The 11646-nt window shown below is 48.3% G+C and overlaps 1 protein-coding gene and 1 long non-coding RNA gene across 2 annotated transcripts in view; both read right to left on the bottom strand.

Annotated features, from left to right (window-relative positions):
• Nucleotides 1-2033, bottom strand: part of LOC140325430 (uncharacterized) — a 2637-nt gene extending 604 nt beyond the window's left edge. The window contains exons 1-2 of the long non-coding RNA XR_011919680.1: nucleotides 1621-2033; nucleotides 524-782 (exon numbers count right to left, since the gene is read on the bottom strand). This is a non-coding gene — a long non-coding RNA (uncharacterized lncRNA). The remainder of the gene's footprint in view (nucleotides 1-523; nucleotides 783-1620) is intronic.
• Nucleotides 2034-4287: 2254 nt separating this feature from the next.
• Nucleotides 4288-7438, bottom strand: LOC140325426 (double-stranded RNA-binding protein Staufen homolog 1-like). Its single transcript, XM_072403256.1, has 7 exons — nucleotides 7317-7438; nucleotides 6852-7014; nucleotides 6334-6472; nucleotides 6094-6259; nucleotides 5696-5794; nucleotides 4681-5588; nucleotides 4288-4446 (listed from the first exon to the last, which is right to left on the bottom strand). The coding sequence occupies exons 1-6, from the start codon at nucleotides 7428-7430 to the stop codon at nucleotides 5370-5372; spliced, it is 900 nt and encodes a 299-aa protein (XP_072259357.1). The 5' UTR covers nucleotides 7431-7438; the 3' UTR covers nucleotides 4288-4446; nucleotides 4681-5369.
• Between the last annotated feature and the right edge of the window lie 4208 nt (nucleotides 7439-11646).

The following is an 11646-nucleotide window of genomic DNA, read 5'->3' as shown; positions in this document are numbered from 1 at the left end:
AGCATACACTGGGCCCCTTCCCTCCTGAGCAGCAAATGTTCTGACCCCTTCCCCCCCAGGCAGCATATACTCTATACCCATGTTTCCACTCACTCTCTAAGAACCCACACAGGGCTATGAACTACCTCCCTCTCATGGCATGTGACAGCACTGGGCCAATCACAGAGCATCAAGTGCTTTGACATGGGCAAAGGACCGGATCACTTATGCTCACCCTGGAAGAGTTGGGTATGGGGGTGTCAGGGAGCGAGGATGAGGGGGAACATTCATCATACACAGGAGCTAAATGTATGGCAGAGGAGAGGTGTCAAGGTGAGGAAGCAGCAACAAAGAAGCTGTCAGCCACCTTTGCAAAATATAATGCATTGCCTCTCCCCCTACACAAAGCACCCATCATGGCTGCCAAATAGATGGCCATAGCCAAGTAAATTCTGGATGTCTTAATGTCTGAATATTAGTAAGTACTCAGCAATATAGGTGTAGGGTGGGCGCAGACAGGAGCCCAGGTGACAGCACACCTTACCTGCAGCAGCATTGCCGGAGGTGAGAGACGAGGGTGGCAGGGCGGAGCTCTGGTGCGGTCTACCCGCATGTTCAGAGGGCAGAGAGCTGGCAGTGGGAGGGATCCCCAGCGACTGAGGGAGGGTAGAGTGCGGCTTCTTGCTCAGCAGGCTCCCTGAGAGGGCGGCAGGTGCGTTCTGGACTTGTGACATGATGGCGATTATCAGAGGTGACCGCTGGCAGGAAACAGTGTTCAGTGCAGAGTGGAGTCAAAGGATTTTCTGTAGGAACAAAACATTTCCCATTAGATGAGGGCAGAGGGAGGCAGAGGCAGGGCAGAGGGAAGGCAGAGGGAAGGCAGAGGGAAGGCAGAGGGAAGGCAGAGTTCTCCTGAGCATCAAGTGAGGGACACATAGTCCAGTCTGACAAATGAAACAAAACCACACAAGGTTATGGTGAGGAGATCGGCAGGAGGGCCACAATCAGGGCCAGGACTGGATGATATCTGAAATGGAGGGTTTATACCTGAAGCTTCCCAGGAGCAAGGGGTACTCCGGTCTGAGCAGTGTCCAGCTGCACTTACTGTTCACTCATATAATGGGGATCCCACACAAGCAAAGCAAGGGGGAGGGGTAATAGTAGGTGCAGATGAGCAGATGAAGGGCCACAAACTGTTAAGTGAAGAGGCCCCGCAGCAATTGTAAGAATTGTTTTCCTGGTAACAAGAGAACAGATGACATGAAAAGGCCTGTCCTCAGCTCTGAAGTGACAGCAGAATATGGGGACACCTTGGGCCAAACTAATCATTTGGGGATCGCAGGGAAAGTGACTTGGAGGAAATCAGATCTGGGAATGAGAGTGCAGCACCAAGCATGTGGCCCCTGTGATCTGGGAATGATCTAACTGGGTGCTCAGCTGAGGAGAGGGAGTGTCAGCTCCTGGGGTCAGTACAATGATAGGAGTACAGAGGGGTGTATATATTATATATGAGGGGAGTGGAGTGTCAGCTCCTGGGGTCAGTGCCAAGTATGGTGGGGGAGGTCTGGTATGGGTTGCCATGGTGATAAAACTAATTTTGCTCGTAGTAACCCGGTAACGGAAGCTGCAGTCCGCTCTCACCTGTCGGTGTCCATACACAGAGGTGTCTTGGTGTCGGTGGAGGATCCGGTCGGGCGGTGGAGGAGGGGAACACGGCAAACACTAAAGAGAAGAGCAGCCTGACCTTCCGGAAGTGACGTCACCCGGCACTGCGGAGGAGGCGGGGCCAGTACAGGTCTTTTTGCTTTGTGTCCGCCCCTTCATGTCCTGGACCCGCCCACATCTCTGATTACTTCGCCCTATGACCCCGCCCTCCTTGTCGCTGCTGCTCGTCTCCTGGATTTCAGCTTCTAGTGGGGTTGTCACATTCTTGTGTTCTGTCTATAGAGGGCGCACTTTCCTGCAAGGGGCCCATCACAGACTCCTCCCATCCTCCTTAGGGCCACAGTTACAGAGCACTGATCAGTGTGACAGCTGACAGGAAGAAGGTCTCTGACCTCTGACCCAAAATGTTAGAGGTCATCAGAGCCACGCCTCCAAATCACATGACATTATTGTGGGAGGATCCTTGTTTCTGCTTAACTCTGCCAATAGGTTTCCTCGCTCTGCCCCTCCCCAGTGTGGTGTTCCCAGCTCCTCCCATCCCCTCCTTATGGTGTATAATGCAGAGCTGTCCAGCAGGGGGCAGTCTGTAGTCTCTCCTGATTGGCAGTGATATTTTTGTTATTCACCATGAACCCTGATGAAGCTCTGATCCTCAGAATGTGTCGGCCTATTACACATTTGGTGCACACCCTCTTCAGGGTCTCTCCAGTCACAGTAACACTTTTCCCCACCCCCGAAGACTACGGGATACAAAGGGGAGGTGCCAAGGATCCTTGGGGGAGGAGCTGGACAGATTCCTGCTAAAATGAGACCAAACAGCAGAATGCAAAGCGCCATTCCCAAATGCCGGGATCAAGAACCTAGGAATGAGAACAGCAAACCTGATGGCAGTTATTCCCACACATGGAGTAGAGTGCCCCCTACAGGGGATTCCAGGAACCTTATAGAGCCCCAACCTTATTCTAGCAATGGAGGGGAACTCTTCATAGAGACCCAGAGTCAGGGCGGGTGAAGGACGTTCAGATGAATGGAGAATGAGGATAGAAAGGTTCCAAAATACAACACAGAGGTGGGGAGGAACCCATAGACCCCAGGAAGTGACTGGGTCAGACCTATAGGGGGCAGCAGAAAGCCTCATCTGCTTCATGGCCTGGAGATGTCAGGAAGAAATGTTGGAGGTCACAGATCCCAGATATAGAGATCCCTCAGTTACCAGATCACCCAATGGCAGGGGATCTTGCAACCTGATGAAAACCAATCATCTCATTCCAAGTATTAGAGGGTCCGGAACCACCAGGACTACCCCTCCCCCCACACATCCTATCATTGGAAGAAACATATACACCTGGCAGGGCCAATTTCTGGAGGTCTCTGGGAGCCCCACAGGGGCTATTCAGGGTTATGATAAGAGAATGCGCCTGAAGGACCCCAACTATATCCAGAGGACATTCCTAACCTCCTCACCACCTGGTACCTACATAGGGCCACAAGGGCCCCTCAAATGATAAATCACAACAAGAAATTGTACACTGAGGGTAGAAAGGGAAATGATGAGGGCAATGGGCAATACCTTTTCAGATTCTGAGTCACAAGGAAAGGACAGGAGGGGCCACTAATTCAGGGAAACAAGAAAGCAAGAATCTGGAGCAGAATTCCCCCTCCGTACTGCATGTTCTTCCTGTAGGGTACAACGTTTGTAGGTGTTTGAGGTGCACAGAGCTTGTCAGGTGGATTCTGCTCCCTATAGGTCGATGTCACAGCAGGTACAATGGACAGGACTTTGGTTTTGGGTCATTTGAAGCCCATAAGGCCTGGACAGCGCCTCACATTGGACCTCTAGAGAGATGCAGGCTGCCTGACCCGCTTCCATATAAGACAGCTTGTCTTGTTGGTGTTCTGATCCAAAGCCTTTAATATTCACCTATTGTGTGCTACTTCCCCACCTCTTAGATTGTAAGCTCCTCAGGGCAGGGTCCTCTCCTCCTCCTGTGTCACTGACTCATTGGCAACCCCTATTTAATGTACAGCGCCGTGTAATATGTTGGTGCTATATAAATCCTGTTTAATAATAATGGCAGCTCATGTGTTCAGTAGCTGTATGCTCGTTTCCTGTGTGTGACTGAAACTAAAGGATGAGCATTCAGCTTGGTGGGGATTATTAATAGCTTGGCACATCTAACCATGCCGATCTTCTGCTGAACTCATTACCCATTGGTTAGGTGATCGGCGTTTAATGCTGACTTGTGCCAGCTGGGCATTCATGGGTCGGAGACTACAGACGAGGAGCTGACCAGGATTTCAGCCATAATTTCCTTGATGTTGCTGCTTTGTGCTCCAATGTGATTGAAGACCTGCACAGGACCCAAAGCTGGGAGTCTGGAGGTTTTCTTGGTCTTCGCTTATTTAATAACAAAATATTCCCAAACCTGCCCTCCAAGAGCTTCCAGGAAGGGTCGTCCCCGCAGAATCCTTCTTCTAGGATTGGCCAATGGCAGCCCAATATACGCGGTTCCTATACAATCCATCGCCAATACCAGAAACCTGAATACGGGCCGGGGATAAGGGAAGAAATAATACATTGCAGATGAGCTCTTCTGTCACACCAAATATCACTCGGCATTTCTCATCATTGGTGGACCACACAGCACTGATTAAACCCAATGCTTCCCATTTATTTACTGTTCAGATAATAAAATAAAACACAAAATAGAAAGTTCCGGGTCTGGCAGACTGCGGTCACATCTGTAGGTAGCCCTGAAGGAACTGCAGAGCGTCGGCATTCAAGCTGATCATCGAGGGGACCTGAGAACACAGAAAAACACCAATGTGTTATATAGAGTGTCAGCTCTTGTGTTCCATTGCAGGAATATTGGAAGGACGGGACATGGAGACCCTTCACTGATCACCCCAAGACAAAGCCAATAGGAATCAGTGTTTGTGCTTCCAATAGGTCCCCCCCCCCCCCGGGTAAGAGGGGCAATGGAAGCCATGTACCAGGAGAATACCCCATTCCCATGAATCGTATGATAGACTCACCCGCCCAGGACAGGCTGTGGACAGCTTGTGTAGAGATTGTGCCAGGAGGATTTTGGGATTATTGACCATTTCTCCAATCGGAACAAATGGGAAGAAATCCATGAGCCCAGAACATCACCAGAATCACCGGATCTCCTCAGGAAGTGGCCGCCATCTTACCAGAGCTTTGTGTGTCCATCATGGCAGAAAGGTTTGTAAGTAAAAATAGAAATATTCTTCTGTATGTGACCTAATAATTTCTCCATCACCAAACATCCCACATAATCCGTTAGCGGTCACAATGATCAGAAGAGTTTATCCTTTGTCATTGGTTGGAGTTTCTATTTCTAAAGCTGCTCTGGAAATTTTGCTTTTCACTTTTCAATATCATCAATAAAAATAAATCAACACAGAAAAATCCATGATGAATCCTTTTATGGAGTCTTTCCAGAACTTTGTATCTCTCATTACTCCATTATTCATTGTCAGGGCAGAAGGTTCCTCCATGAGGTGGCACTGCTTCTCTTCTGACTCTCCGCCATGACAGGAAGACACCAGCACTGCCCCGGACATTACTCTCTTTTCAATAACTTTCTAGCTTTGGAGCTCGGCAGCTGCTGGAAAAGAACGCTGAAGATTCTTGTGTGAAGTTCTGCAAAACACAACAGCCATAGATCAGCCCTACAACAAGAATCAATGCATTCCATGTATCAGTGTGTGCTGGTGTCACCATCTCCTGCCGGAAGCCATATTGAAGTGGCTGCTGTCCCCCTAGGAGGCGGCAATTTCTTCAGCTCGGCAAGGACAGCCATAGCAGCGTTCTTCTTAGAAATCTTTTTACTCTTCCCCTCTCCTTCACCCACAAACTCTCCCACTGTCACCTTAGTGACAAAGCTCTTCATATGAGGAGGACCTGTCTCCTTGGTCACCTGCAGAAGAACCAATCATGTCACCTGTGCTTCTCTATAGAAAGATGATCTAAAGATGGATTGTTTCATAATGTGGCCCCCAGCCCTTTACTCCCACCAGGCCTCACCTCGAAATTCACAGGCAAGTTCCTTTTAAGTGCAATTTCAAACACCTGGCTTATTTCTGACTTGTTAAGATTTTCTTCATCCGACGTCTTTCCATTCATCTGCCGGGAACAAACATAGGAAGGTGATAAAGACCCTGCCACAAATAATGACGCATAAAAACCAGAAACCACATACAACCAGCCGGGTATATCACAATGCCCAATATGTCTGTCCTGCCCAATGGCCAACACTACAATCTGGTCGCACCTGCAAGGTCCTCATATATTCCGGAGGACCAGGAAAGGGCCGGCCATTATCAACAAGGATAAAACTCCTGTGTATTGGCCACTGAGCAGTACCATGCAGATAGATTTACCCCCATATACTATGTATAGGGGAATTCCCATATGGCTCGTACCTCGGGTTTGCTGGGTAGGGGCTCATGCTGTAAGAACTTCAGAGCTTTAGCAGCTGCGTCGTGCTTGGCGGCCTGCCGCGTTCGACCTTTTCCATGAAATTGTTGTCCACCTATAGACAGCTCGACTTGGTACAGCATGGGGGCCATAGGGAACGGATAGAAGTACCTTGTGTAGAACACACATGAAGGTTATAATCTACGTTCCATATAGAAGACCCCCCATGATCTGCCAAGACTTACCGTGGGGGGTAAACACCACCCCATATGTTGTAGCTATACGGGAATCGGATTCCTGTGTAAGGGTCCAGGGGTCTATAGGTTGGTATCAAGCCAAGCTTCATACAAAGTGCGTTCAGTTCCACTGTGGGGGTTATACTGTCTGTGAAAGACAAACACAACAACATGACAATATTATCTGACCAATATCTGAAAGATCAGCAAAGCCAGAGGATCCCGATGTCTGGGCAGGAAGAGGGGGTCTCAGCCCATTGTTACCTCACCACATCCATCATCACTTATTACCATGAAAATCTTTTTACAGTCTCTGAAATGCCCACATGATGGCTTTGGGTATCTATAATGCCCCAGGGTAACAAGGCCAACCACCAGACAGCTGCTAGATCCTGAACAGACCCAAGGAAACAAGACAGAGAGCGCCACTGTCCTGGTGACCCCAACACCCCGAGTGACCCACACCCATCATCAGTGAGAATCTTCCCATAGATCTGTGTGTGGGGCTAAACACAAGAGGCAAAAACCTGTAGCAGGGGTTTCTCCCTCTTCACCAGAGGGGCGGGCAGTGGGTTTCGGGTATTTTGTCCCCTCCAAGGCCTTGGCAGCGGCAGCGTGTTGAGCGTTTTTAATACTTGTACCTTCGGCCTCCCAGTTCTGGTCTCCAAGTGTGAGCTGTACGGTGAATGTCTGCAGAGAGAGCACCAAGAGTCACCACTAGAGGGAGCAGCCGTACACTGGGTAAGATTAGATGGGGCAAGAGGACAAATTGTACATTCACCCTACATTCACCTTCCTATAAAAGGTCCATCATCCCCCGCACCAAACGACAATCAGATTGTATAACAGCATTAAACACAATACATTTTCACACAGAACCCCCAGTAACCAATCACAGGTCAGCTTGTCACAGCTCAGAGCTACAAGGGGGTGAAAAGCTGCTTTCTAATTGGTGATCTCCCCCCATGCTGAGTGTAAGGATGGCCACTTACCTTGCAGTGTGCTGGGCCTTCTTCCTTTATTACTGTGTACTTATACTGAATCCTATTAAAGAGGGCCAACTCATTCACCAGACACATGGGGGGCTTCTCTTTGGGGTTTGCCATGTTAGAAGAGACTGCGAGAGAGAAGAGACATAAAGAGACGAGTGAGAGTCATCTCCATCCCTGGGGGCCGCAGCCATCACACTTCAGGATTAGATTCACAAAGATTGGAATGAGAAATGTTCAGAAAACTTAGCAGCAGCTGCAAGATATATTCCCCAATGTAGGGAGTGGAGTGTCAGCTCCTGGGGTCAGTACAATGATAGGAGTACAGAGGGGTGTATATATTATATATCTGGGGTCAGTACAATGATAGGAGTACAGAGGGGTGTATATATTATTGTATATGGGTGTCATTATAATATTAATCCGGTGATGGTCCCATTTGGAATATTTGATTTTAATATTTGTGTTAGTAGCTTTGTATTCTAGTAGTGGGATTATGATTTCCATATAACATTTGATGTATTATCCGGGGTAATAAAATCTGACAATAGATCTCCTTTCCCCCTCTGTACATTGGAGCCACTGTAGGTAGGTACAATGGGTGTGAATTACTGATGAGGAGGGTGAATGTTGTTTTATGATAGTGAAACCTGGAGTTTGTGTGTATACAATCCCTGGAGGATGGAAATCTCTACCATACAAGAAGATCTCCTCATCACCTTTCAGTGGGAAGCAAAGTTCATCAGAATCATCTGACGGTTGGTTTGGTTCCATCTCAGGGAATCCTAAATCACAGAGAGTGTAAAGATCCCCTCCCTGGGCTGAGTTCTGTGGGTAGTGACCAGGAATGAGCCAGGTTTTTCTACCAGAGCTGTGGTCAGGTCCGTCCCTGGTGGTGTAAGTAGAGTGCACGGCAGTGGAGTTGTACAAGATCCTATCATCTTTTGATGGCGGATTGAAAAGCGAGCGATGTTTCCATACCGCTGACAGCTCTCCATTCATTTCAGGCAGCCGGGAAGAGATTCAGCACCGTGCAGGCAAGGGGGAACAATGAGGATTCTGGATGTGCAGGGGCAACAAGGCAGCCAAGAACGGGACCTCTGTGCCACACCGAGAGGTGGCAGAAAAAAAATGCAATCCCGTGGGTAGGAAATCTAATGTGAGGGATGAGCGGGGCGGAGGGTTTATATTCAATGTTTATGTATTTCCTGTAGGAAAGGGGCCAATCAACTCTCAGGAACTGAACCCTGAAAAATGACTGGAGAAATAGAGAGCGCCACTGTCCTGGTGACCCCAACACCCCGAGTGACCCACACCCATCATCAGTGAGAATCTTCCCATAGATCTGTGTGTGGGGCTAAACACAAGTCACCTGACATCCAGGGACAGTCCAACCACCCAGCTCACCTGACACATGGGGCAGTCCAACTAACCAGATCACCTGACACCAGGGACAGTCCAACTACCCAGATCACTTGACCCCAGGGACAATCTAATCACCCAAGTCACCTGACACAAGGTACAGTCCAACTACCCAGATCACCTGACAGCAGAGACAGTCCATCCACCCAGATCACCTGACATCTAGGGACAGTCCAACTACCACCTGACACAAGAGACTGACCAACCATCCAGATCATCTGACAGCAGGGACAATCCAACCCTCCAGATCACCTAACACCAGGGACAGTCCAACCACGCAGATCACCTGACATCCGGGACAGTCCAACTACCCAGATCACTTAACTCCAGGGAAAGTCCAATCACCCAGATCACCTGACATCCAGGGACAGTCCAACTACCCAGATCACTTGATCCCAGGGACAGTCTAATCACCCAAGTCACCTGACACATGGTACAGTCCAGCTACCCAGATCACCTGGCACCAGAGACAGTCCAACCACCTAGATAACCTGACATCCAGGGACAGTCCAACCAACCAGATCACATGACATCAAGGGACAGTTCAAGTACCCAGATCACTTGACACCAAGGACAGTCCAACCATCCAGATCACCTGACAGCAGGGACAATCCAAACCCCCAGATCACCTGAAACCAGGGACAATCCAACCACCCAGGTCACCTTACATACAGAGACAGTCCAACCACCCAGATCACTTGATACAAGGGACAATCCAACTACCCAGATCACTTGACACCAGGGACAGTCCAACCACCCAGATCACCTGACACAGTCCAATCCCCCAGATCACCTGACAGCAGGGACAGTCCATCTATTCAGATAACCTGACATCCAGGGACGGTCCAACCCCCCAGATCACCTGACTTCCAGGGACAGTCCAACTACTTAGATCACCTGACATCCAGGGACAGTCCAACCACTCAGATTACCCATCTAATTTCCATGGATTTTTTCCTATTTTTGTCTCTTGAAGTCCCTTTCATTTTTGGACTCCCAGTGTTTGGGTCTCATTATCTGGTTGTTATATATTCAGATTTGTAGCCTGAAAATGGGAGAACATAATTAAATGGAGATCCGCCATTATAAAACAATTTTTAGTGAGCTACTTTCTCCAGATGCGCCTGAGGTTGGGCATACACCGTTCAATTTGATCTCAGACTTCTGGTTGTAGAATGTTCCCAACATTGGGAATTCTATTCTATCCAATAATGTAATTATCAGAGGAGCAGAGTGATTGTCCTCTGTTTATAATTAATCATGAACTGGGGCTGTCTGGAATTTAGAAATTTGTGTGAATCCACATTATACCGTCAGGAAATCTCCTGAATGGTGCCATTGTTGGGGATTGGCTGTGATCCTTTAGTCTGGTGATATAACTGGGGGTTTCGCTAGTCCTGGGGGTAGAACGTACTGGCTACATCATGGAGGTCCTAAAAGATTTCATTCTGATGTTCTGGGACATTTGTGGCTGTATTGTGCCATCAGTAAAGCGATGGGTGGTCAGACCTGATTACTGGTTACTGGAGCCGCCCGTGATGTGGGAAGACATTTTGCCCTGGAATTTGCCTGGAAGGGGGTAACACTTCTTCTCTGGGATGCGGGCAGTAAGGGGGTGGAGAAGACGGTGCGAATAGTGAGGGATCTGGGGGTCCAGGCTCACCCCTACACCTGTGACATGAGCCAGAGGAATGAAGTCTATGCCATGGCCCACGGAGTGCAACGAAAGGTGGGAGATCTCACCATCTTAGTTAATAATGGAAGTGGTGTGGTGGGGGAGCGATTCTTCCAATGTGAGGACAAGATTACCAAGAAAAGGATGAGGATGAACTGCCACTCTTATTTCTGGGTAGGTGTCACTTATGAAGCCAGGACATTGGAATAAATGTATGTATAATATAACCAATCAGTGCCCAATGTCCAGCTGCATTGTGGCCAATCACAGAGGGAATGTGGGTCTGTGGGGGGAGCTCTAGAAGAGCTGATATTGTGAAATATTCAACAAGCCAATATTATTAATAATTAAACAGCAAATTAAAAATGATCTTCCTAATATCCAAATGGCGACGTCTGATTGGCTGCTCTTACACTTTAAACTTTACACATTATCATTTCTTTTGGTCATATTCACTAAATTGAACTTGTACACCAGTGTTTGTCACTCAGGGTTCCTGCAGGGGGCGCTAAGGGTTCCTTGAGCAATGAGCAGTTTGTACCCCTCAGGTCAGTATAAGTGACACCAATTAGAAGGGTAACATTCTTCCTACTGACCACCACACTAATATACTGTGAGCAGTGGATATAATAGTCGGGGTTCCCTGAGACCTAAAAGTTATTTGAAGGTTTCCCAATGGTAAAAAGGTTGCAAAACACTAATGTGAACAATACATTCATACATGATGTATGAGTCAATGATTGGTGAATGTTCCCCCTGTGAGGTGGTGGAGATTGGAGGGCCCTGTATGTGGCATCTCATAAAATAACCAAAGATTGGGGGCTGTCACTGGCAGATGAATGTGTTGGTGCAGAGACTGAACAGGTAGAGCTTTATGTAGGCAGGTATCATCAGGGGGGTATAATGGCCGGAGTACTGAGCTACCTCAGTATGGGTCATGTGACCTAAAGACGTGGCACTGGGGTGATGAATTTGGCATTCCCTTTCATCAAAGTGAATGTATTTCAGATATTCTGTAGGTCACGTGACCCAGGTGGTTTCTGGCCTTTCCTTAGTCTGCACAGCGCCCAATGTAACGGGCCACATAGTGTGTGACTGTGCGGGGACATTAGAGTGTCAGCTCCTCTGTACAGAGACTGATGGGACTGGCTCAGTGATCTCTGTACAGCACTGTGGTATATGTCAGAGCTATATAAATGTATAATAATAGTGTGTGACTGTGCGGGGACATTAGAG

The sequence above is a fragment of the Pyxicephalus adspersus genome, chromosome 3 (genome assembly GCF_032062135.1).
Source record: "Pyxicephalus adspersus chromosome 3, UCB_Pads_2.0, whole genome shotgun sequence".
NCBI classification, from domain to species: domain Eukaryota; kingdom Metazoa; phylum Chordata; class Amphibia; order Anura; family Pyxicephalidae; genus Pyxicephalus; species Pyxicephalus adspersus.
The sequence above is the reverse complement of the archived record's forward strand: the minus strand, read 5'-3'. Positions and strand labels throughout refer to the sequence as shown.

Excerpts from the sequence above, each read along its gene's own strand:
- LOC140325426 (XM_072403256.1), bottom strand. The coding sequence starts at position 7,430 with ATGGCAAACCCCAAAGAGAAGCCCCCCATGTGTCTGGTGAATGAGTTG. Across the intron at positions 7,015-7,316 it reads AAGGCCCAGCACACTGCAAG|ACATTCACCGTACAGCTCAC; the intron begins GTAAGTGGCCAT and ends CTCTCTCTGCAG. Across the intron at positions 6,260-6,333 it reads GGTGGTGTTTACCCCCCACG|GTACTTCTATCCGTTCCCTA; the intron begins GTAAGTCTTGGC and ends GTTCTACACAAG.